The sequence below is a fragment of the Spermophilus citellus genome, assembly GCF_964194105.1.
Source record: "Spermophilus citellus genome assembly, chromosome: 4".
NCBI lineage: Eukaryota > Metazoa > Chordata > Mammalia > Rodentia > Sciuridae > Spermophilus > Spermophilus citellus.
This window is the reverse complement of record NC_138185.1, coordinates 202236686-202263528: the sequence shown is the minus strand read 5'-3', so window position 1 is coordinate 202263528 and position 26843 is coordinate 202236686. Positions and strand designations below refer to the sequence as shown.

At 38.0% G+C, this 26843-nt stretch overlaps 1 protein-coding gene and 1 pseudogene across 4 annotated transcripts; one reads left to right on the top strand and one right to left on the bottom strand.

Moving 5' to 3' along the window:
• The first annotated feature begins 32 nt into the window (after positions 1-32).
• On the top strand, positions 33-25908 carry ALKBH1 (alkB homolog 1, histone H2A dioxygenase). Of its 3 annotated transcripts, XM_081291003.1 has the most exons (7): positions 116-246; positions 2942-3015; positions 3948-4056; positions 10331-10493; positions 20555-20645; positions 23892-24085; positions 24857-25908. In XM_081291003.1, exons 2-7 carry the CDS (start codon positions 3004-3006, stop codon positions 25284-25286), a joined length of 999 nt encoding a protein of 332 aa, XP_081147129.1. In that variant the 5' UTR covers positions 116-246; positions 2942-3003; the 3' UTR covers positions 25287-25908. The 3 variants fall into 3 exon arrangements, with proteins under 3 accessions (XP_081147128.1, XP_081147127.1, XP_081147129.1); XM_081291002.1 differs by lacking the exon at positions 2942-3015 and having other exon boundaries at positions 33-246; positions 10364-10493; XM_081291001.1 differs by lacking the exon at positions 2942-3015 and having other exon boundaries at positions 34-246.
• On the bottom strand, positions 1592-2933 carry LOC308647116 (DNA-directed RNA polymerase II subunit RPB11-like; annotated as a pseudogene). The gene has a single exon. The product of its transcript is annotated as a DNA-directed RNA polymerase II subunit RPB11-like (transcript).
• Positions 25909-26843: the final 935 nt, after the last annotated feature.

Sequence of the window (26843 nt, the reverse complement as noted above, 5' to 3'; positions counted from 1 at the left end):
GAAGAACCTGTCGGAGCCCAAGCAGGAGGATATGGTTCCGGGTCAGAGCGGTCAGGGAGCGAGATGGGGAAGATGGCGGCGGCCTTGGGTTCTGTGGCATCGCTGATGACAGAACCTGGGGAGGACGCTTTTCGAAAACTTTTCCGCTTCTACCGACAAAGCCGACCCGGGACCACAGACCTGGGAGGGGTCATCGACTTCTCGGCGGCCCACGCAGCCCGCGGCACGGGTCCTTTTGCCCATAAGGTACGTACGGAGAGAAGTGCGGTTCGAGTCCCGGCATCACCTCGCGCTGCTTCTTGAAGGGGCTTCTTCGCCCCTTTTCGCCTGCAGACCGATGGTCCTTGGGCTCGGAGTTGAACTGCCCACCAGCAGTCACGCTTGGCGACAAAACGTTATTCTGCGAGTTTAGTCACGCTTTGCTTCTCTGCCTCGGTCCCAAAAAATTCTGAGAATTAGTGTTTACTTCTTCCTTTAACTGTCCCCTTATAGTTCTACTTTATTTTATGTAAAAATCCCGTAAAAGTCTTTGTAGACGTTAGGGTAGCGCTCTGCGACTTCAAAACCTACTACCTACCAATCCCAGATCTGACAAGGATCAGCCCGTGCGAGTTAAGCCTTTCCAGTCAGGCTTCTCTCTGGGCCTTTTAGAAAGAGGTGGTTGGAAGGATTCTAAAATAATCCCCCCCCAGAATTCAAAGTAAATGTCTGAAGAGTGCGTATGGAACCCTTCCTTATTTTTATTTTTACCACTGAAGATTAAGAAAGGAAATAGTGTGGAGAAGGTATTGCAGGGGAAATACAGCTGTGCTGCAGTTGAGTTTTCTTTACAATCACTTTAACCTTGAGAACCTATAATCTCTTAATGGGCCATTGGTGTTATCCACAATGTCCCCAAGAGGCATTCTTTACAAGCAGTAATAGTTCTCAATAAAACTAATGCTATCATAACCCCATACTTTGAGCTTAACTTCTCAGCAGCTTGATTTGTTAGCAAAATCAGTTATAGAGTTGTCTGAATAACATAGAATGTCTGCACCTAGAGTGTAATGTACTTGACAAGAAGAAAGCTTCAGAACCCTATTTAGCTTCACTTTCCTTTATTTTAGCTTTTTTTTTTTTTTTCGTGTTTTTATCAATGAGTGTTTTATTAAATTCTCTATTTCGGACATGAAATGAAACCTTGGAGCACTGTTTGCAGTTATGCAGGCCCAGCAGCTGAGGCTTCTAGAACAGATTCATGGATGTGCACAGGTTTTCTCAGAACGCTTCTGCTCAGCATCATCCAGCACCCCCCAGACAGAAGTCAGGGCCTCTGGGCCAGTCCACTCTGAAATGTGGCCCAAGTGTCTGTAACAGGTTATCTGCCTCCATCAAAGTCTGAAAATCTACCTGCTGTGAAGTCACCTCTGCTACAACTGGGTTCTTTCCTATCATACTTTATTAGGAAGCTAAAAAAATTATTGTACAGGACACCTCAGTGTCAGGAAAGGGGGTCACAAGGAAAGCTGTCGGGAGTGATGCCTGGAGAGAAAGGTGCAGTGGAGGTAGGAACTAGACTCACAGGTGGAACCGAGTGCCTTCTGACCCACTATTCAATCCCTTCTTGCTAGTCTTTAATGGCCACCCTGAACCACTCTTCCAGCAAGGAGAGCTCACTGATGAGGTCTGTGATGGTGTTGGTAAAGGCCTCCTGCAGGCTATAGGCTCGGCTGGTCTGCATACGGATGATGATCTTGTGCTCCAAGAGGTAGGGGACTTTGTAGCCGGCAAACAGCACTTATGGATCCTTCAGCAGCTGTGATTTTTTTCCTAGTGTGTGGTCTTCTTTGTTGATGGTGAACAAACAGGCATTGGGCACCTTAGTGTCCTTGTTAATGGTGAAGAGCAAGAATGACTCAAAGGCTGGAGGGGCATTCATCCTAGCACCGCAGCTGGACCCAGACTTGAAATGGAATGACTCTGTAGTTTATCTTAATGTATAAGTACTTTTTAGACTATAAGCCACGATTACCCCAGACATTGTGTGTCTAGCACAATACCCAAAATAACACTCAAAAAAATACAGTGTGAGCTGGGTGCAGTGGTGCACGCCTATAATCCCAGCGGCTCAGGAGGCTGAGGCAGGAGGATTGCAAGTTCAAAGCCAGCCTCAGCAACTTAGCAAGCTGCTAAACAACTCAGTGAGACCCTCTGTCTAAATAAAATACAAAATAGGGTTGGGGATGTGGCTCAGTGGTCAAGTGCCCCTGAGTTCAATCCCCAATACCCAAAAAAAAAAATACAGTGTGTATTAAGTACATGAAAGCTTAGATGTTTAGTTCCTTGGGCTAAAGCAGATTTAAAATACATATTAAGAAATTGCTATCATAAAACTGGTAAGATCAGTGGAGAAAATGATGGCTAACAGTCTGGCAAGAGAAGAAGCAAGAAAAACTTTTTTGGTGGGAGAAGCAAGTAATACTGGGAATTGAATCCAGGGCCTTGTGTGTGCAAGGCAAGCATTCTGCAATTGAGCTATATCCCCAATCCTCAGAAAAACTTATTTTATAAGCTCATTGGGGGGGCTGGGGTTGTGGCTCAGTGGTGGAGCGCTCGCCTTGCACGTGCAGGACCCTGGATTCAATCCTCAGTACCACATAAGAATAAATAAGTGAAATAAAGGTATTATTTTTAACTACAACTAAAAATTATTTATTTTTTTTAAAAAGCTCAGTGGTTTGGTTTCATTCAGTTTGGCATATGGTTGAGTAAGTACACAAATTTCAACTCTGAAGATGTTGCTGAATTACAGTGTAATGCAAAGTGTGGCCTTTTTAAGAAATCATGACAGTGTTATCGGTTGGAAAACTCAGCTGATTAGGACTCTTAGAGAGTTCCAGATAATCATTTTATTATAAAAACTGGTTATATACCAGTCACTTGTTGCTATTTTGTCTAGAAATCTCCATACTTCAAAAGTTGGTAGGACAAAGATCACTTACCTTTGAAAGAGGACTTTTGATGTCATCTAAGGTAAGCCAGATCCTAAGTTTATTATTCATGGAAAAATTCTTCTCTTTAATGTCCTTGACTGAGTGACTGTGTATAATGAGCCATTCTTAAGGTGCTCTATGTGCAAAGAAACTTTCATTAACTCCTAATATTTTTATGTAATTAACAACAACAAAAGTTCTAGCATTATCATTTCATCTAGAAGAGAAAAAATGTTCTACTTTTAGTAAATAGGGTTCCCAGTGTTTTATTAAAATGGAGAACACCTTTTTGATTCTCTTACCTTCCCTGCCCTGCTCTTTCTCATAGCTCTGTTTAAACAACAATCATATGCCAGTGCCTCAGAAGAAGTATTATTAGGACTAACCAGAGTAAATACCATTGTGATTTGGGATATTCCAGTACACCACACACTTTCTTTGTAAGTTCTTTTAAGAAGCAACCAAAGGTCAGGTGCAGTAGTGCACGCCTGTATTCCCAGTGGCTTGGGAGGCTAAGGCAAAAGGAATTGCAAGTTCAAAGCCAGCCTCAGCAACTTACTGAGACCCAGTCTCAAAATAAAAATTAACAGGGCTGTTATTTGATTCAGTGGTTGAGCGCCCCTAGGTTCAATTTCTGGTACCAAAAAAAAAAGAGCAACTAAAGTATGGTCTCATAGGAAAAGGTAGTCTTGAATGCCAAATCCAGTCCACTTTAATTTTTCAATTGCCACTTAGCTAAATTTTATATAAATCTTTAATGTTTGTTAGCATATAGATGAGGAAACTATGGCTTTAGGAAGTAAGTAATTCATCTTAAAGTTCTAGAACAAGTATCTGGTGGAGCTAAGATTAGAATCCCAGAAGTAAGACTCTTAATTTTGCCCCGTACCAGAAATTTCTGGAAGTTTGAGGTTCCTGGTGTTGACCTACAAAGTAGCTTTAGCCCTCTGGCTTCTGTTTCCTTCCTGCCAGGTCGTCAGATCTCAGTTAAGTGTGTCCTCAGTGAGTGAGCACGATGCACATAGAGCAGGACTTCAGCCAGTCAGCAAGTGGCGAGCCTATGGACTTGAAGGCTATCCCGGTGAGTGCACCTGACCTCAAAGGGATTTCTCTAATTTCATAGGAGTTATGAGCATGTAAGTAGAAAAAGGAGAAAACAGAGGCATTCTACTCCTGAACACATCCTAAATTGTTCTATCTAAGTTACCCATTTATTTAGCATTCCCAAAAGATAGAAGAGTAAGCAGCACCTGCCTTATATTGCAGAAAGTGGCCAACAACAAATAAAAAATAAAGATATTGACTCTGGGCTCTCTGTTACAACTGTAAACTTCTGCCAAAATAATTGCTTTAAATAGTAGAATAATTCATAATAATTATAATAATTCATAATAATTCATAATTCCAGTCACATTCTCTAATGACATAACAACTTAAGACTTGTTGCTATCAAGGCTATTTAAAAAAGAATCACAAGTAATGATCAAAAGTTCTAATAGACTACTTTAGAATTTTTAATTTAGTGATGTTGAGTAGTTTACTTTAGAGAAAATAAGGTAAGAGTAATATTAATTAACTTTTTGACTCGTGGAGCTGTTGTAAACTAATTACTATAAACCATTTAGAAGATATAGAAATGCCTTATTTGGACCAAATAATCTTATATCTGCCATCCTGGATTTGGATTGATTGATTGTTTTTTGTTGAGAGGGGTCTCAGTGTTTTGCCCAGGCTGGTCTCAAACTTGTGAGATCAATCCCCCCACCTCAACCCCCTGAGTAGCTCAGACTAAGGGCATGCATTACCACACCTAGCTCTGTTTTTTTCTAAAAGACAAAAAGTTTATGTTACACTTATGATTTCCAATTTAGATCAAAAGTGAGAGAATCTTCAAAAAGAAATATTTGTTTTCATTGTACTGAGAGGTGGAACTTGGTTAGAGCTCTTACTACATTGTGACTACTAAAATATTTGTTGTTATGATGGGAAAGTGTAACAGCTATATTGCTTCCTATAAAAGGCCTCGTGCTGTAAATTCTGTATGAATTCATGATGGAAACAGATGAGTGATGATGTTCAAATATGAAAGCATCATTCTCTGTGAGTTTGGGTAATTTGGAATAAGTACATAAAGTTATATGCACTTATTCCTTGGAGGCTGCTCTTGATCTTTCAACTCTAGTGCCATGATTTTCTGTCACACTAAGCCTTCCTTTCTTAACAGGTTGTACTACAAAGTTACCAATTTCACTTAGGTTTTGTATTACCCAAACTGATATACCTGCTTTTTTGAAGTTTTCTAGGTTTTCCTACTTAAGCCACATTATTTGGGTTAGGGCTTCATTATGTGAAGAATGTCTTCCATCTTCCCTGCCATTGTAAGCTGCATTAAATAGAAGTATAATGTCCAGAGCCTCTTGTTCTTAGTAAGAAAGAATATGTCTACTTCTGAATCCCACTTACCTTAAAGGAACCTGAGTATCCCTCTCCCAGCATACACCCAAAGGACTTAAAATCAGCATACTATAGTGACCCAGCCACATCAATGTTTATAGCAGCTCAATTCATAGTAACTAAGCTATGGAATCTACAGTAGGTTGGTTCTCTTTAATAGATAAACGGTTAAAGAAACTGTGCTACATATACACAATGGAATATTACTCAACCATAAAGAAGAGTGGAATTATGGCATTTGCCAGTAAATGATGGAACTGGAGATTATCATGCTAAGTAAAATAAGCCAATCCCAAAAACCAAAGGCCAAATGTTCTCTCTGATATGCAGATGCTGATTCACAATAGGGGAGCTGGGGGGAGTGGAAGTTCTCCAGATAGGACAGGGGGGAATGGGGAAAGGGAAGGGAGAATGGGAGTGGGAAAGACAATAGAATGAATTGGACATAACTTTCCTATGTTCATATGTGAATACACAACCAGTGTAACTCCACATCATGTAGAACCACAAGAATGAGAAGTTACACTCCATGTATGTATGATAAGTCAAAATACATTCTACTGTCACATATAACTAAAAAGACCAAATTTTTAAAAATAAAGCAGGTACTAAAGAGAAGGTGAGAAATGATACCAGGAGGCTTAGTCCAACAGGACAGGGACTAGTTTACCAACGTTACACTTAATTTGGGAATGTTTAGGACTGTATCTCAAAGGCTATTTGTAGTTTTTGTTTGTTTTCTCTATTTCACTTAATGTTCGAGGTCAAGGAATGATAGAATTTTTTGTGTTTGATTGAATTATACCCTTCAGAATACTTTCAATAAAAGGACAACTGGAGTCTTTTTTTGCAGGGGTGGGAGGAGCCTGAGGCCTGAGTATACCAAACCTGTTCTTACAGGTCTGGAAACCAGGACCTTAGTCTAGGGAAGAGAGGACTTGAAGGGGGAATGTGACAGTATCAAACATTTGAAAAATGGTCAAATACAAGAAGGGATGGAAAGCATTAAAAATTGATGGTTAAGGGGCTGGGGTTGTAGTTCAGAGGTAGAGCTCTCGCCTAGCATGCGTGAGGCATTGGGTTCAATCTTCAGCACCACATAAAAAGTAAAACAAAGATATTGTGTCAGCTACCACTAAAAAATAAATATTAAAAAAAAAAAAAAGATTGATGGTTAAGCCAAGCTACCTCGACTTTTCCTGGCTCTACCACCTACTAACTGACCTAGGGAAATTTTCTTAATCTCTCCTGACCTCAGTTTTTTAATGTGTAAAAGATATAAAAATAGTGCTCACCTCACCCATCAGCAACTGTACAAGATAATCCAAAACAGATTAGAGTGGAGTAAAGTAGAGAGGGTAGAAGGGAAATTGACATGCTTAGGACAGTGCCTAGAACATCATAAGTGCTCAGTAAATGTTAACTATAAACCTATGGGTATTTATCAGAAAGAATTAAAAACCAATTTGCGCATTGCTGTAGATTTCAGAACTCAAAACCAAACCAGGTTCAATGGTACACACCTGAAATCCCAGCAAGTCAGGAGGCTATGGCAGGAGAATCACAATTTCAAGGCTAGTCTCAACAACTTAGTGAAACCTTGTACCAAAATTAAAAATTTTGAAAAGAGCTAGTGATGCTAAAGGGGCTCGTGATTCACTCTCCAGTAAGGGAGGGAGGGGGAACTTAAGACCAATGAAGATCAATACATGCAGATTAAAGAGAGGCAGATTTTTAACCCAGTAAAAGGAGAACAACATTGAAATGGCCTGAAATGGATTGCCTAAAGAAGCATTCAATTTCCTTTCACTGTTCAAGATATTATTAGATCGGAAGTATTCTTCCTTTAATATTTTGGGAGATGTTACCATCTTTATTTTGTGAAAAAATGATAATCAAAGATGATAGGTTGTAGAATTTTTTTGGTTTTTGTTTTTTATATCCCTTTTTCCCCCTAAAATGTTGGCTATCCTTTCACCCTCCCAAATTATTTGGAGACTATTTCTGCTAAATAAAATGTAAAATTAGGAACCTTAGTTGGGTTCTATGTCTTGGAGATGCATTAGAGGACATAGAAAGACTAAGATTAGCCAGGCATGGTGGTATACTCCTGTAATCCCAGCAACTCAAGAGAAGGCAGGAGGATCACAAGTTTGGGGCCAGCCTTGAAAACTTAGCAAGACCTATCTCAAAATAAAAAATAAAAAGGGCTGAAGATATAGCTCGGTGGTAGAGGCTTCTGGATTTAATCTCCAGTATTGCAGCAGATCAGATTAGTGGTCAAACTAAGTGACCATTGAAATGAATTTCTATAACTGATCAACTATATTTATTGCCCAGCCTTTTGCAATGATTTTTTTCTCCTTGCTGCATTAATTTACAGTATGCCTAAATAATGAAATCCACCAATATCTGCCTAGGTAATGAAATCCACCAAAAAAAAAAAAAAAACCTTTCAATTTTTTCTTAGGTAAACTCTGCTGTATGAAATTTCCTTGGTACCGCCAATTTGTTAGCTTTGGTCATTAGGCTAGTTCTTAGTATGAGCTATTGATAATATTAAATTATTATTATAAATATTAAATTATTGATATGATTAGTCAACTGCAGTAACCAACCCATCAGTGATTATTACTAAGCTGTCCAAATTTTTTCCATATATGCAAGAATCTAAACACAAAATTTTAAGTTTTTTTAATAAAATATAGTACAATAGAAGAATCTTCAGGTTATTTTCTATATATTTCTACTATATCAGTGCAGGTTCCTTTCTGTCAAACCTCATGTGGTTTAAAATCTAAAATTCTGATAGTGGACCACTGATTTTATTGTTCAAAGACTCAATTGATTAGAGCCTAGAATGTATAAGGTAAAGATCTTAGGTTTGTTTCCTGTCATCTCCGAAATGTGTACTATTGGCCCTGAGAGAGGGATTAATCAGTGAAGCCATGTTACCTTTCTGAACCTCTGTTCTCTCATCTGTAAAATTGAATTAATGAGTTTCTCATGAAGTTATTGAAGATTAATGACATAGCTTAAGGTTACTAGCACAATGTCTGACACTCGGTAGGCATCCAGTTTTTGGTAGCTACTGTAATTAGTAGCTAAACATATTTGTTGTTATTAAACTTCACCATTATCCTGTGTTTAAATTAAATGCCAAAAAGAAGAGAGGAAGCTTAGTTTAGTAATACCATAGTTGTTTTTGTTTTAGCCTCAGCCCTTGTCTTTATTATCTGCTTTTCAAAGTAATTCTCCTTGAGGACATTTCCATAGTGTGTTCATGATATAGACCAGGAGTTGGCGAGCTACAATCAGGGGCCAAACCCACCTCCCAACCTGGTTTAAAACAATATCTTTATTTCACTTATTTATTCTTATGTGGTGCTGAGGATCAAACCCAGGGTCTCACACGTGCGAGTAGAGCGCTCTACCGCTGAGCCACAACCCCAGCCCCTTGTTTAATTTTATTGATTCCTTCTTGTTCCTCAAGACTTTCCCCCCAGCTATTCTTTCTTTTGCGGAGATGGCCTTGCTATTTTTCTGATTGGGAAAACCAAGTCTCAGGCAAGAACTTCTCAGCTTTTGATGGCCCCCACACTTATAAGCAGATATTCTCATTCGTTTCCTCTAAGATGAAAATTTCTTCAGTTCAGTGACAGTTCTCTCACCCTCTTACTTCCCCTTCTTGTATCTCTTTCAAGACCTTGCTCTGTTCCTTTCCTCTCTTTTGTTTTCAACCAGTTCCTCGATAATGGCTCTTTCTTCACAGTCTGTAAGTATATTTAGGTCTTAGCAATCCCTAAAACCCATAAACTTCCCTTTTAGTACTTTATTCATCTGTGACCCCCTACTCCTTGATTTATAGATAGGCTCCTAAAAGGAATTGCTTGTATAACCAACCATCTCTACTAACCTATCTCCAGGTACTTCCCTTTCTTCAAACAAAATTTTTCATCTGTAATTCTTGATTATTTATTTTATTTTTTATTTTATTATTTGTGTGTGTGTGTGTGTGTGTGTGTGTGTGTGTGTGTGTGGTGCTGCTGCTGCTGCTGCTGGGGATCAGACCCAGGCACTTGTACATGCTAGGCATGTGCTGGGCCATGACTCCAGCCTTCTTCATCTCTAATTCTTGAGAAAGTACCTTGTGCATAGTATGTATTTTATATTTGATGAATGAAAACGAATCTTTTCCATGCTCTACTATTGAGCTACAATCCCCAGCCCCATGACTTAGAATTCTGAAGGAGGAACATAATGAGTCTGGTTCTAGTGATTTGGAAAAACAACATTAGAACCAACTTCAGCCCTCCAGTCATCCATTACTGTCCCTGATGGGCACAGTTTAGCAGGGAGCAAACTGGCAAAGAGGAAATTGGTAGGTCCCAGCCCCCACATTATGAAGCCAAACTGAATATAGAGGAATGGATTTGAAGCTGAGATACAAAATAAATTAATAACCAGGGCTTCATTCATTATAGGCAGACTTTCAAATCCATATTTCAGTTAAATTCAGTATAAGAACTTCCTCTGTGCCAGCAGTAAATGATATAGGGAATTTGAGAAGTCTCAGATGATTCTGTAAATGATGATGCCTGGTGAAAATTAGAAGGTGGACTTTAAGTTCTAAAGTTTGCTTTGGGATAACAAAATGGACACGTTAACTGTGTGAAATATTTGTTCCCTTTAAGAATAACCCAAAAAGCCAGAGAGACTTGTATAGAGATGGGTGTTTGATAATTATCAAAAATTAATTTTTCATTAACTTGAAGCATAACCAAAAGATATGGGGGAAAAGGACAGAATAGTAGATATAAGGATGTCAACAAAAAGAAATGATCGGAATAACTAATGTAGAATTTTCCCTTCTTTTTTTTTCCTATCTGTCTTTTGTATAGGATTTATTTTTATCTCAAACCCATTCCTCCCAGGGTACCAGTGGCACTGGGTAAAGCAGTGCCTAAAGTTATACTCCCAGAAACCTAATGTGTGTAACCTGGACAAACACATGACTAAAGAAGAGACCCAGGATCTGTGGGAACAGAGCAAAGAGTTCCTGAGGTAAGTCTCATCAGTCAGAATAAAGTGTTAATACTCAGCTCGGATCACAACAGATCTTTGAATAAACTGTTATATAATAATACAGTGAAAATGATTGTCCTGTTTTTCCTCCCTTGCTTCCATACAAATACAACACAGTTGTTTTCCTTCCCTGACAACTTTTGGACAGATGCTTTGACATTTATATTAAATTGAGATCATTTTACAGATTTACTTACCATAGCTTAGATACTGAATTCATCCATATTAATCATTAGATGATCATTTTTATTCATCATAAATCCTTTTTTCCTACTCAAAATGAGTTCCTTTGAACAGTTGTGGTATGCTAGGATAAATATCATTGACAACTCTTTATCCCTACTTTCTTAGATGGAGTCAATGTGAATGCTGGTAGCTGTTTTATGAAAGGCCAGTTGTTCCTTATGGGAGAAGAACTAGTATTTGTACCTTCACTCTATTTCAGTAATCATTCATTCATTCATTCCAAAAATATTTATTGGAAGTCATTTGTATACCAATGTATAGACATTGGATACACAAAACTTAATAGGATACTCTTCCTGTACTCAAAGGTGAATAGTCTGTAGCAGGAATTCATTGTCTATAGGAATGTTTATAATAGGCTCAGAAACTGTTATAATGGAGGCCAGAGGAGGAAATAATTAATTCTTCTAGGCAGAGCAGAGGTATCAAAGAAGAACAAGTGATTTTTTTTTTAATTGAGCCTATTAATCCTCTTTCTTCTTCTGTTCATTTGAACTGATCTTCAAAAATGATTAAGGGTTTGGTAGTCATAAAAGTAAAAGGGCTGGCTAAAGATACATACAGCTCAGTGGTAGAGCATTTGCCTCTTATGCATAAGGCCCTGGGTTTGATCCCTCTACTGCAAGAAGAAGGAAAAAAAAAAAAAAAAGATTATTCCAGGTAGAGAAAGCAGCCTGAGCAGAAATGTAATATTTAAGACAAAGTAAATTGGTCTGTGAGATTGGAACACAGGGGGTGGGTGTTCATATGTTTATGAAACAGATACCCTAAGTTTCTGCTGTGTGCCAGACAGTGTTTGAGAGAAAGAGTTCAAAGACAGATAAGAAACAGTTCCTGGGGCTGGGGATGTGGCTCAAGTGGTGACGCGCTCGCCTGGCATGCGCGGAGCGCTGGGTTCGATCCTCAGCACCACATAAAAATAAAAGATGTTGTGTCTGCCGAAAACTGAAAAATAAATATTCAAAAATTATCTCTCTCTCTCTCTCTCTCTCTCTCTTAAAAAAAAAGACATATAAACAAGTAATTAAGTAATTTGGCGGGTCTAGGTTGAGTTAATAAAATGTGAATAGTTACTTACATGGCTAGATTGGGGTAGGTTTTGGAAAATGCTTCCTGGAAGTCATGGGTAAGAGGGGTGAAACCTGAATCGGGAAACGTAAATTACAGCGTGTACAGGGTTTAATGATAGAGAGCACCAGTTCTGGAATCATTTTCTGTGTTCAAATTCTAGCTCTGCCACTTAACTGTATAAACTTGAGCAAGTTTCTTTTCTCTTTTTTTTTTTTTAAACCTTCACAGCCCTGGGAATTGAATCCAGGTACTCTATCACTGACCTGCATCACAACCCTTTTAATTCTTACTTTTGAGACACAGTATTCCAAGTTCCAACACTGTTCACAAGTTTACAGTCCTCTTTTCTCAGCCTCCTGAGTAGTTGAGATTGTAGGTGTTGCTACCACACCTGCTTGAGCACGCTTTTTAACCTTCCTTTGTCTCCTAACAGTCCTTTCCTTATTAATTAGTGTGGGGTTAAGACAAGATAATAGAAATCCTTAGAAAGATTCCCGTTAAGACCATGGTACCAACTTTGTGTCCTCTTTGGTCTTAAGTGGCCCTAAGGGTAGTTTTCAGAAACTGTCATGCTGATTCTAACAAGGATAATAGAAGATTTTCTTAAGTTGAGTGGGGAAAGAAAAACCAAAATGTAGTGATTTTCCTTTAAAGATTGTTGGTGTGTAGGTTGTGATACTATCAGGAGCAATGAGGAAAACCCTGTCATCAGCTGTTAATACCTTCTTTAGAACTGAGACAAAGTAAGATAAGATCATGACAGTGAAATTAGCATGAGAGAACTTAATGTTATTAAATCAGTCTATGTTTTCAAGTAATTTCCTTTTTTCCTTTCTGAAATATGACTTCAGAAATCCCAGCTGTCTTCTAAGATAGCTCAGGTGAATCTCTATAATAAGTCATCCTATAGACAATGGTGGAATACGCTGGTTTTTGTCTGATAAATTAGCAAGAATTTTAAAAAATTTATGTTCATATCTTATGTTGCCAAGGGTTGAAAGAAATTGATGTGCTCAGACATTGTACTAGGAGCACTGAAAATCGATCAAGTACCTATCTATCACTTTGTGATGTGTGTTTCAGTTTTCTTGTGTGAGAAGTAAAGGTATTAGGAAAAGCCATTCAAGATTGTTGAATCATGGTCAAAGTCCTATGAACAATACACTAAGTTCTCCCCACTTTCCCAGAGTCTGTCAGAGATGGAGAGGATTTGTTGCTCCAAAATTCTCTTGGAGGTTTTGATTACTTGGTAATATCCTCCCACAATGAGAATCAGGAACAAGAGCATTTCTCAGGATCCTTTCACTTTGAATTGTAGAATTCTGCAGTCATTTTAAATAGGATATGAAGAAGAAATACTTGAACTCAGAAGCAAAAACAAGACTTCATAAAATTACAGAATTTCAATTCTGTTTTGTTCAAAGTGAGTCGTATCGATATTGAGCTTTGTACAAGAAGCAGAAGACCAGATTAATCAAATATGGCATATCCCAGTAGTAGAATGCAATCATTAAAAAACTGTAAATTCAGTTCACTCACAAATATGGTGAGCCTTAAGAGTCAGTATACATTTAATTATTTCTCTCCATCTCTCTCCCAACCATCTTAATCTAAGCCACCATTACATCTTACCTGCAGAATACCACAGTAGTCCTCTTGACCCTCTGCTTAGAGGATAGAAATCACATCATTTTTCGTACAGCTTCCTAGCTACTGTTTAAATCTCATGCAAAGTACCCCAAATTAGCACAGACTTTGTAAATTAAGGGCACATCTCCAACAAGGCTACTACCTTTACTTCAGACACCAGCCACAAGTTTGGAAGGTTTCCAAGCTATCCTCCCTTAAGACCAATGCTTACAGATTCAGGGGAGTCCCGTGATTCACCCAGGTCCAAAAATTAACTATAACTCAAGTAAGCACTATAGTTTTTTTTTTTTTTTTTTTGGTGCTGGGGATTGAAGCACTGTACTTATGATTACAGTTTTATTATAAAATCTACAGATCAGGAGCAGCCAAATGGAGAGACATATGGAGCAAGGTCTGGGAACTTCCATGTCCTCTTTCCTGTCAATTCATGTATGTCATCCTCCTAGCACATTGGTTTTTTCACCAACCAGTAGTAATCTCTCCTAAACCTTAGCATTCAGAAGTTTTATTGAAGTTGCATTATTTAGGCATGATTGATTAAATAAATCATTAGCCGCATAGTTAGATTCCTTCTTCAGTTCCCTAAGTGTGATCCAAGGGCCCACCATGATTAGCAGTGACAGTCCTGTCATTCTGGAAATTTCAAGGGTTTAGAAGCTCCCTCACAAGAACCAGGGACAAAGGCCAGCCAAATTTTTCATTATATAACACCATCACATTTTTTTTAAAAATCCAAAATCTTTTTCATGGCCTGTGAGCCCTACATGGTGTGGCTTCTAGCTACCTCTCTAACCTTACTTCCTGCCGTTCCTTTTCTGTAGCCACACTGGCCTCCATGTTATTCCATGAACACATCTGTACTGCTCAGCTTCTTTAAACAAGCTTCTCCTTCTACCTAGGAACCTCTTCCTTGAATATCCAGTGGCTTCCTTCCTTAAGTGTTTTAATATAAGAAAGGCCTTTCCTTATCATTCAGTCAAAAATAGTTCCCTACTTTCCCTCACTTTTTAATCCTCTTACATTGGCTTTATTATTCTCCAGTGTAAAAAACTTATCAAATATTTCCGAAATTAATTGATGTGTTTTATATCTTTTGAATTTTCTATATTTATGATCCATTCAAAAATAAAGAATAGGACAAGGGGAAAATGTAAATAAGCAGCTTTGCTTTTTTTTTTTTCTCCACATTTGCTTATGAAGTGCTTTGTATCTGTTTTTTTACATGAAAAAGGTTCTTTCCACTGATATCCTCCATGTGGAAGCAGAATTAAACCTTGTGCTTTTCTATACCTTTAAGACTTTGGTTAGGTTTTTTTTGTTTTTGCAAGGCTGGGAATTGAACCCAAGGCTTCACAAATGGCATGCAAGCAAAATACCACAGAGCTATATCCCAAGACCAAGACATTGGTTTTTTAATGCTAGTGTGATATTTGTTTTAGTGAATCAAGTCATCTGATTCTTCCTTCTTTCATTGTGCACCTCCCACAGCCTACCATCTTGAAAATTGTGTGATCTTAAGGCCTAGCATAGTTCTTTATAAAAAATCAGAAGGTGTTCAGTAAATATTATTTCTTCCCCACCCTACCCCACCCCTAGTGCTGATAAATGAACCCAGAGTAAATATTTCAATTATGATGATATCTCCTAGCCCAATAAAACTACACCACTAAATTTGAAAAGAATTAATTTGAGGGCTGTATAGTAGCTTTCCTTTTTGTTTTCATTAATTTATTAAATAATAGTCAATTGTGTCTTAGAAAATATTCAATGCTAAAACATCCACGAAGATGAATAAAACTCAGTCCCTATCTTTGATGAAAGGATTTAGAAAAGGAATTTACAACATGGAAGGTTATGTACTTTGAGGAAGTTACATGGTGCTGTGGGGCATAGTGTAGGGAGAGACTGGGAAAAAAGACTTCCAAGTAGAAGTGAACATAAAACATGTATGAAAAAGCAACTTAGGAAAATCTGGTAGTTCAATAATATAGTGAGAAAAAAATAGCGTTTTAATAGAGGAAAATTGAGTGGTCCAAGGCACAGCCATGGAAGGTAGGACTTGTGGGAAATGCTTGGCAATGCACTAGAAAGGTTAGTTAAAACCAGATTATAAGTGGGTTGTCAAACAACAATAAGTGTTGGTTAGGGTGTGGGGGAAAGGGCACACTCATACATTGCTGGTGGAACTGCAAATTGGTGCAGTCAGTCTAGAAAGCAGTATGGAGATTCCTTAAAAAACTTGGAATTGAACCACCATTTGACCCAACTATCCCACTCCTCAGATTACCCAAAGGGCTTAAAAACAGCATACTACAGGGATACAACCATATCAATGTTTATAGCAGCACAATTCAGTAGCTCAATTATGGAAGCAACCTAGATACCCCCAGTAGATGAATGGATAGGGAAACTTCTGTATATATACACAATGGAACATTACTCAGCATTAAAAGAGAATAAAATCATGGCATTTGCAGGTAAATGGATTAAGTTGGAGAATATAATGCTAAGTGAAGCAAGCCAATTCCAAAAAACCAAAGGCCGAATATTTTCTTTATTATGAGGATGCTGACTCATAATGGCAATTGGCGGAGGAGCATAGGGGGAATGTAGGAACTTTAGACAGGGCAAAGGGGAGGGGGAGGAAAGGAGGGGGCAAGAGGGTAGGAATGATGGTGGAATGAATTGGACATCATTACCCTAAGTACATGTATAAGACATGAATAGTGTGAAAATACTTTGTGTACGGTGTCTTGAAAAATTGTGCTCTATATGTGTAATATAAATTGCATTCTGCCATTATGTATAACAAATTAGAATAATTTTTTAAATGTAAAAAAAATACTTAAATATTGTATTAAATATTTCTAATTTTAAAAAAAATGGATTGTATGTAGACTTTGTCTCGTGAAGAGTAGGCATTTATCCAGGTCAGTACCAAGACTTTTCACTCTAGCAATCTGATTCTTAAGACACTAGAGAAAATAGTCTGAAAACAGTGGCTGTAAAAGGCAAATTAAGAATTTAATAGTTCATGAAAAAATGATAAAGAAAAGTCATTCTCAGTAGAATTGGTTATCAAAAGATTATAAAAAATGAAAGAAAAGAAGAAAGCATTATCCACAGATTTCTAATTGGCAATGAGGATAATTTGGAGGCTTTTAGTGGAAATGAGGATTGACAGAAGAGAAGAATGAGCAGATTATCCTGAGTGTAGTTTGGGGCATATTAATTTTGAAATGCCTGTGTTATATCCAAGTGGGGATATACAGCATGCCCTGGGAATAAGGAGCTGAACTTGGGAGCAAAGTCAGAGATGAGATGAGAGTTACACATAAAAATCACCATGAAGTAGTGGGAATAGATGTGATTTTCTCTCATTCCCTAAAAGAGAGAAAAGAAGGTCACTGGCCTCAGGCAGCATCAGTGCTGGTTATAGAAAGTAGAGCAGAAGACCCTGAGCAGCCAGAGGCATGTGAAGGAAAATAGAAGAGAACACTGTTAGAGGCGGAGACAGGAAAATATTTTGAAAAAGAAGAGACAGGCCAGCCATGTCAAGTAGGCCTAGGATTTGACAGTTAGGTGATGTTATTGAAGCTAAGAAACTAATTTTGGTAGAGTAATGTAAGCAAAAAACAGACTGTAGTGAGGGGAGAGTAAAGATGGCAAATTCTGAGGGTTTTTTAGAGTTTAATTGTGAATGGAAAAACACATATGGTTGGGATATGGGCAGGGTGGCTTGAATGAGAGGTAGAGTTGGAAAAAAAAATTTTTTGTTCTTTTGTCTTAAGTATGCAGAACTGTTTGTTAAACAGTGGAAGTGAAGAGGAAGAAACAAGTGCAGAGGAGGACTTGAAAATAGGAGAAGAAAGATTTGTTAATGAAGAAAGGCCCCAGAGTTTGTATGGGGGAAAGGATATAGTATGGGTAGAGAATTAGCCGTGGTGGAAGAAAATACGACCACTTCTGAAACCAGGAGGGAAGGATGGAATAAAAATTTAGAGAAATGTAGAGGTATAGGAGAGAAAAATTGAAATTGGACTGTATCATTTAGGCCTCTGGTTCCTCATTAATCTAAAAGAGGGAGTAAGAACAAAACTGAAGCATTGAGATGCATGGTGAAGGCTTCAAACAGAAGCTGGAAGGTTGAATGAAATAAAATATTTACAACATAACAAAGGATGTTAGCAGTTAAAGTAGCATTAGAGGTCTACTCATTATGATTGGCAATATCGAGTTGAGAAGAGACAAAAAACTGGAAGGACTCAAATATTGAAAAGAATGGGGCTCTAGGATTAGGAGATTGAAGATCAGGTTCAACGAAAAATGAGAGAATAGGGAAGGAAAGAAGAAGGCTGTGGTCTTAGAGGAAAATATTCAGAGTTGTGAAAGACAATTCCCAAACCATAAAAATAATTGAAAAAAGCCCGGTGTGGTGGCACACAACATAATCCCATCTACTCAGGAGGATAAGGCAGGAGGATCTCAAGTTTGAGGACAGCCTGGACTATTAAGCAGTACTACTCTTTCTCAAAATAAGAAAGTCTAGAGATGTAACTCAGTGGTGGAGCACTAAAGTTGAAAAAACAAATACCCGTAGTAGGATTTTGAAGATTTTTATCATAAATCTTTGTGTGTGTGGTGCCAGTGATTGAACCCAGGGCCTGTGCATGCACGGCAAGCACTCTACCAACTGAGCTAAATCCCCAGCCCATATCATAAATCTTCAGACTTTATTCTGTCCTGAGTAATTTTGTTTTCCCAATGATTCAACTAATGTTCCATTCAAGCAAGAAAGTAAAGAAAATGCAGTGCTTAGTTATGGCTCTGGTTTACCCACTGTACAAAAAGTAGACAAGCAGGCCAAGAGTTCATTTCCTCCCAGTTAGGGTTCAGTTGGAAGCAGTGCTTTAGAACATGATTGCTGAAGAAAATGTCAACACTTATATAAGGCACTTAGCCATTACAGAAACTGTACAGACTTCCATATGAACACATTCCCTGGGGGAGAAGGTGACCAGCCCACCCATTTATCTTCCTCCTCCTAGTGCCTGGAAGACATAGTGAGGTCAGGGAGCATAGTATGTTTCTGTTTGCCATGAGAGCCAATAATTAGGGTCTGCATTCTTGAAAACATTCTTTTGGATAATTGGATAAAAATTTAAAATTAGGTCAAGGTGCCACCATATTCCTACTTTGTTCAGAGTGGCTTGAATGGAAGCTCCATTGATGCTGATCCTTCTTGGTTTCCTCTTAGACAAGTCAGGTTTTAAGGGATAACAATTTATGCCCTTCAGTGATTCTTCAGTGTTTCATGCTTTAAAATATTCTGGATGTGGGTTAAGTTTGGCCTCATAATGTTCACAACATTCAAGAATGAATTTTTTGGAATCCCTGTTACCCAAGAGGTCCATGGAAACAAGATGGGTTCCTAAGTAGTACTGTAGTGCTAAGACAAGAAATGTATTATGCTGGCCAATTCTGCTCTCATATGATGAGGGCAAATGTTAACAATTGTTGACTACTTTCTTTCCAGAAAATACAAAGGTAAGAATTGAAATCAAGTTCTCAGAAAAGGATATGAAATGAATTGAACCTACCTCAATCCTAATATATTGCACAAAATATATGTATTATTACCTTCAAAATGGAAAAATTAAAGATCACTTTCTTGTACTCAGGAAGCTTTTAAGTTATTCTTTTCTTTTTGTTATTTGGACTGGGCTTAATACTTTTGAAAGTAAGACTCTGCTCTGACTTCTTTTCCATCCTTGGACTAGTCTTCCTGTTTAAGGTAAACCTCAAAGTCTTTCTTACAGTGATGCAGTTAACCTAGACCAGACTGTAAATTCTGTGAGCACAGATAGCATCAATCCCTGAACTCCTTGCTAGACATCAAGATAAGTGAGCACCACTTACTGTATGGGCCTCCCCTGGATCCTTCACTTTTGCACTTTTGTGCCCATGTTGCCTACTGTGTCTCTCTCTGTTTAAATGCTGGCCATTCTTTGTCACTATGTGCAACTAACCAGCATATCTCAAAACCTTAACTAATTAGGCAGCTGGCTTTGCACTTAGCTTTTTCTTAGTTCTCATACCCTTTGAAGTCTCTGCTATTCAGTTTAGCTAGACTTTCTGTTGCCTTTAACTTTCCCTTTATTTCTACCTAAACTTTCCATTTTATATGTTAATTTCCTGTCAGAATGTAAATCCCTTAAAGGAGTCTCATCTTTTTTGGTACTAGGGATTGAGTCCAGTCTTAACCACTGAGCCATATCCCTGACCCTTTTTTTTTTTTTTTTTTTTTTTCATTTGGAGACAGGGTTTCACTGAGTTGCCTAAGGCCTCACTAAGTTGCTGAGGCTGGCCTCAAACTTGTAATCTGTGATGCCCAGCTTTTTTTTTTTTCCCAAGATTGATTAGTGATGAAAATTATAATTAACTATATAAAATGATTAGACCTTGGAATTTTAGATTTTTGGAGATGAACCAAATAAGCTTCCTCTTTAGAAAAAGAGTAGTTAATATCATAGATTTATTTCTTCAGATAAAACATAATTACAGGAAGGGTACCTCTATTTTACTGACACCTCCTTTGGTTTGAACAATGGATTGGCAGAAACCAAATCAGTTTCAGTGGTGCCTTAATTGTTAGTTGAGCCTCAATTATCTAAGCTATATTGTACAGGGTTAAGTAAGTCATGTTAAACCAGTTTTCTTTTTAATTGTACATTGTTAGTGCTTTCAGTATCATTAACAAGTAAAGACATTCCTGTTATCATTTTGTTTTGTTTTCTTGCTTTGTCATTACTGAGATGCTAGAAAATTTGTCATTTAAAGTTGATGCCATTCAGCAGAGGATTTAGAACTAAAGACTAGAAATTGGAAAGGGTAATATGTTTTTTACTGTTATTGTATTCTTGGTCAACTCATTTATATGTTTTCATTTTCTTCACCAACCTTGTTTAACAGCTTAAACCATGGAATACTAAATTTAGACTCCAGGGTTCATACAGAGGGCTGTTGCTGATATTTGAGATGGACATATTCTCTATTGTTGCCAATTTTTGCAGGTATAAAGAAGTGAATAAACGGAGACCCCGAAGTCTACTAGAGAAATTGCGCTGGGTAACCCTAGGCTACCATTATAACTGGGACAGTAAGGTATTCAAATTTTTTCATTCTCCATTTATGTGCTTCTTTTTTTCTTTTTTTAAATATTTTTCAGTTGTGGTTGACATAATACCTTTATTTACTTATTTATTTTTTATATGGTGCTGAGGATCGAACCCAAGGCCTCGCATGTGCTAGCAAGCACTCTTCCGCTGAGCCACAACCCCAGCCCCCATTTATGTGCTTCTTGAGCCTGAATAGTTGGATTTCTTCCTAGTCAAGCTTAAAGTATCACCTAGGGACTATCTAGAGCATAAGTTATCCATAGGTTATTTTTGTAGGGTCTCTTTATTTATGCCCTCCTTAAAAATCTCCCTTCAGTTATCTCAGAAGAAATGAATAATTTATCAAGAGAAAATTTTGTCTGCATAAGCCCTCAGGTCATATTATTGCATCAAAAGTCATCAGTCCTGTCTCAAAGTCTGCTTCAGGATATAGATTTCTTTTACTGTTTCCAAAAGCAGTTCTCGGTTATCTGTATATTCATTATTGTTTGAAGTTTGTTGAGCATTTATTTTCTACATGATATGTGCCTGGAGTTTACCAAAAAAGTTCTCTATACTTAACAGTGTTTTCTTCCATCAATCAAAAGAACTTCCAAGATACCTTTGCTTGCCAGGAGATGCCAGATAAATGTCTGGCCAGGAGAGAGGTGGGAAAGTATTTCCTATAGTTAAGAAAATTCCATGTTTTATTGAGCTACAATTTCTTTTCTGTCCTCTGTGCTTCAGAAGACATATCATTTCTCACTAGTAACACAGTGTCTCATGTCTCCTTGTTTACCACCAAGTAAAAGAATTCTAAGATTAAACTGAGGAATGGGGTAGAGATCAGTGGTAGAGCATTTGCCTAGCATGTGTGAAGCCCTGTATTCCATCCCCCACACTGCAAAAAAAAAAAAAAGTAAGTGGAGGCGGAGTAAAACATATTGGTATAGACCATATTCTCTGCCTAACCAGTTACTTTCTAAAAACTCTGTTGTTTTAGTTAACCCAGCTTATTAATAAGTTTATTAACTGGTTCATGTAATGTTACTTTTTAAAAGTATGTGTAATATAATTCTTTCTTTCAGTGACACAGATTCAGTATGAAACTAGATGTTTGTATTCAGGAAAATGGCCGTATGATGGTCTTTGTGTTAGACAGTTGGTGTTTGAATCCTGTTTGTGAGTAATACCTGTAAAATGATTACCATAGTGCCTGACTATTCTAGACAGTTAGATATATTAACACAAAAGGAAATAGCATTTTTTGTTTTTTTAAACAGGGCCTTGCTAAACTGTCCAGACTGGCCTTGAACTTAGAATCCTACTCTCAGCTTCCCAAATTGCTGGGATTACAGCCATTTACCACTGCTCCTGGCAGCTCTTGTTTTAAATATTTTAGATATATTGTTATTCCCAAGGACCTCAAGTTTAACCTTGTTTACTAAGAATAATGGAAAGTGAAAAATTATCAACAACTCTGAATGAGAAATCAAAAGTTAAAAAAAAAAGTGAAAGTTTAGGGGGTGGGACTTGACAAAATATAGTATTTTTAGTTAAAAAGAGAGAATTAAAAGTATGATTGACAAAAAGAGAGAGAAAGAGTAAGTGCGTAATCCATAGACAGTTTGGACAGGTTGGAAAGCCCGAAAGGTAATTATTTTAACCATAGCAGAGGCTATCTAGAGCTACAACAGGAGGCCTAACTAGTTGATCTTCTAAAGGAATAAAACTTAAATTGATACAAGGAAACTTTAATGTTCTGTAACTATACCTTTAGTTTTAAGAATTAAATAGGAGCTTTTCTTATTTGCAGTTCAATAGAAGAAGAGAAAATTAAAAACAGAAGTTCTAACCAAAGAGGTAGGCCATCCATCTAAGATTTCACAGAAGTTTTCCTTGTACCTGAAGTTAAAGTGCACTTCTGGCCAAAGTAAATCCCTTCTATCCAGAGCCAGGACTATTGCTCCAGCTAGAATATATCAGGAAACTAGTGGATTTGTGAGACAAAAGTGGATTTTCTGATCACTTTTGAGGTTGATTTGGCAATGGAAGAGGTGGGAATAGAGGAGCATCCAGAAGGGATAGGCTGTGTTGGGCTGCTGCAGGCATGCACAGCCCAGAGAGCCCTCAACCTCGTCACACAGGAAACCTAATGAAACCACAGCCTTGTTATTCTTATGAATTGTAGGCAGGAAGATCTTTTAGAAAGGCTTTCTGCCCTTTGTTTTTTGTGGTGGTGTTCATTTTTATGTGTGCTAGAGACAGGAGGTATTTGTAATCCTTAGGTGTTAAAAACAGAAGCAATTTGGAGAGATAAGTGCTGAGAAAGTACTTGTTCCATTTTAAGGTTCTACCTTGGCCATGATATGAGTCAGATGTTTTGAACGTGTCATCTCATCAGATTGACCATAGTTTTAGATGTACAGAAAAGTTAAGAAGATAATACAGCAAGGTGCCATATCCAGTTCCACCATCTGTTAACGTCTTTCATTAGTGTGGTACTTTTGTCTCAATTAATGAACTAGGGGCTGGGAATGTAGCTCAGTGGTAGAGCACTTCCCTAGCATGTGCAAGGTTCTGAATTTGATTCCAGTCACCACAATAGAAAGAGAAAACAAAAAACTAGAAATAAATTAATTAGCCAATAGTGTAAATTATAATTAAATTATAATTTAATTCAGATTTCCTTAATTTTTAACAAACATCCTTTTTCTGTTCTAGAATCTCATCCAGGTTACTGTATTACATTTAATCATCATGTTTACTTAGGCATCTCTTGACAGTGACACTTTTTTAAAAAATGTATTTTTTAATTGTAGTTGGACACAATACCTCTATTTTATTTATTTATTTTTATGTGGTACTGGGGATTGAACCCAGGGCCTCCCACGTGCTAGAGGAGCGCTCTACCGCTGAGCCACAACCCCAGCCCTCGACAGTGACATTTTGAGTTGACTTTTTATCCTAAAAGAACTGTCCTGCTTAACATTAAAGTATACTGGAGAGTGGTATAATATTCACTTCATGTGTAGACTCCATGCACTGTGAGTCTGTGTCCTTTGCAACTGCATAGCTCAGTTTTTTGAGTGATTTATTATTTGATTATTGGATCCCTCTGGACAGGTAGATAATGCTGGCTAATACTACTTTGGAAATTAGAGGATTTTAAAGTAGTAATTAATCTTATGCCACAGTTTACTATTCCTGAGATCATTATTTATTTTTCTTATTTTCTCTACTTTTACCAAAGAAATACTCAGCAGATCATTACACACCTTTCCCTTCTGACCTGGCTTTCCTCTCAGAGCAAGTAGCCGCTGCCTGTGGATTTCAGGGTTTCCAAGCTGAAGCCGGTATCCTGAATTACTACCGCTTAGATTCCACATTAGGAATCCATGTAGACAGATCTGAACTAGATCACTCCAAACCCCTGTTGTCATTTAGGTAAGCTGGTTCCAAAGATTTTGAGTTACTTTTATCATTTCATTATTTTCTTTAAAGAATTAAGCTAAAATAAAAACATTAAACTTTCTTTGAATGGCTGGATTCTATAATCTTTCATTTCTGGGCATCTTAACAATGTATCATAAAGTAAAATTAGTCTTCTATGAGCAACGCCCACATAACAGTTACTTTTTCTCTTTAAGTTGCATGGAGTATGCCTTTTATAATGAAAGATATCCTCTGTGTTCTGTGGAAGAAACAGGTAGAAGATCATAAAGCGAAGTGAGCAGCTTTTTTAGAATAGTAGAGCAAAATCCAAAAGCCTGAGTGTTTACTCTGATCTCCCTAAACATAACATTGGTCCTGAGTACAATGCCAGTATCTCAACAAAGAAAGTACCTTTTATAATGAGAATTCATACCCCATTTGAATCAAATGTATGATATGTCAAGATCATTGTATTGTCATGAGCAACTAATTAAAAAAAAAAAAGAAAGTGCCTTTTATTAATGCCTTATCTTTATAATGAAGGAATGATACACAGAGTAAAGAATGCAATTTTGAAAGACTGAAGTCTTAAAAGATACATCAATAAAACTTTATATGGATAATGTTAAAACTCAGTTCTTCACTTGCTTATTTACTTCATCAAATTTTATTTCCAAAAGAGGAAGATTAAACTGAATTGCAAAATGATGAAGTTGGCAATAACTTTGACAATTATAGTTAATAACAGAAAAAAACTTCCTATTTTTACTTATTTTTTTGTAGCTTTGGACAGTCTGCCATCTTTCTTCTAGGTGGCCTCAAAAGAGATGAGGCCCCCACAGCCATGTTTATGCACAGTGGTGACATTATGGTGATGTCAGGTTTCAGCCGCCTGTTGAACCATGCAGTCCCTCGAGTTCTTCCACATCCTGAGGGAGAAGGCCTACCTCACTGCCTGGAGACACCTCTCCCAGGTGTCCTCCCCAGAGATTCACTGGTAGAGCCCTGTTCTGTGGAGGACTGGCAGGTATGTGCCAGCTACTTGAAAACTGCTCGTGTTAACATGACTGTCCGACAGGTATTAGCCACAGACCAGGACTTCCCTTTGGAACCCGTGGAGGAGAAAAAAAGAGACATCACCATAGAAGGTTCCTGCCATCTGGATGACGAGAATAGCCAAGTAAAACGGGCCAGGTTGCACCCTAACAGCTGAGACATGGAGACAGGTCTTATATCACCACGGACTCTAGCACCAGGACAAACAAAAACAGACAGGGAAGGACTCATCATAATCACACTGTTGCCTTGAAAGCCATCTTGAAGAGTAAACTGCCTTCACTTTGCTCAGACACAGTCTAATCCTAGTGAGATGTCAGCAGTGATGTGTGTGGATACGAAAGAGGTATGATGGTCCACACAGCATTCTCAGCCTCTGCCATTACCTTAAGGGAGGTGGAAGTAAGTTTACAGATCTGTGGAATCTAAATACCTCAGATTTTACTACTGGAAAATATAGCACCACTGCCCCAGTCATCACTGAAGTCTTTGATCTCTTCTGCCATCTTCACTGGCTCTCACAGAGGAATTGCATGTACGGATGACCATAGAACTGGATTGTCCCCTAGAAAAGAAATTAATCGTAGCCATCAATTTTGCCTAGAAGACAAATATATGTAAACCAAACAAAAGGGGAATAGTAGTTTCTCCACATCCTTTCTGTCTCCAAACTCTCCCGTTGGCTTTTTAATGCAGTTTTAATTATTGAACTAAAAATGTCCCGAAGGTGTTCTGTTACTGTTTTCTCCATGAATAAACTCACTTGGTTTTAAATTAAAGATCTGTATCTGTCTTTGAGGGTTAGTCTATCTGGGATTGGGTTTTTCCTCTTTTTATTTGCTGTATTGTTCGGCTGTGAAGCCCTCTGGCTGTTTCTGCCCTACACCACCCTGCTCTGCCCTAAGTATTCTCTGTGGCTGTCTCACAGGAGAGACACTTGATAGTCCAGTCACTGCTCTCATGTCTGATGGTAGTCCATAACCTGCTAAGAAAATGCATGAAGCATCAAGTCTTCATCTTTGTACCCCCACCAGTTCTGCACACTGTACCTGCAGCAAGTACTTTACATTTCTCTGGACCTCTATTTTTTCACTCATAAAATGGAGAAATATTTACTGCCATCTTCCTAGGGGGAATTTTGGTATTGAACAGGGAATTCAATGCTCTTTTCTAGAAACATGATGTAACATTGTTGTCTTATTACTACTTGGGCTCTAGAGATATCCTAATTCAGTACGTTTGTGTGGCAGTGGGCCAGAAGCCACTCTGATGCCTAGTGTTTTTGATGTGTCATGTGGAATTTGCATTTCTCCTCTGTCCCTCTCTTTTGTTGTGGTTGTTTGGTAGGGGGTGGTACTAGAGATTGAACCCAGGGGCACTCTACCTCTACCACTGAGCTATACTGACAGGCTTTTTTTTTTTTTTTAAGACAGTGTCCTGCTAAATTGCTTAGGGCCTCAATAAGTTGCTAAGGCTGGCCTTGAACCTGTGATCCTCCTGTCTCAGCCACGCAAATAATGAGGATTACAGGAGTACACCATCACAGCTGGCCCCACAAGGTACTTTAAATATGACCCACCTGAAACCAGAACAGATGTATAAAGGGTGGAGTCACTGTTGGGTCCAGTGGCATAGGCGTGCAATTCCAGCTACTTGGGAGGCTGAGGCAGGATTGCAAAAGTCAAGGGTATGTTGGGGAATTTAGTGAGATCCT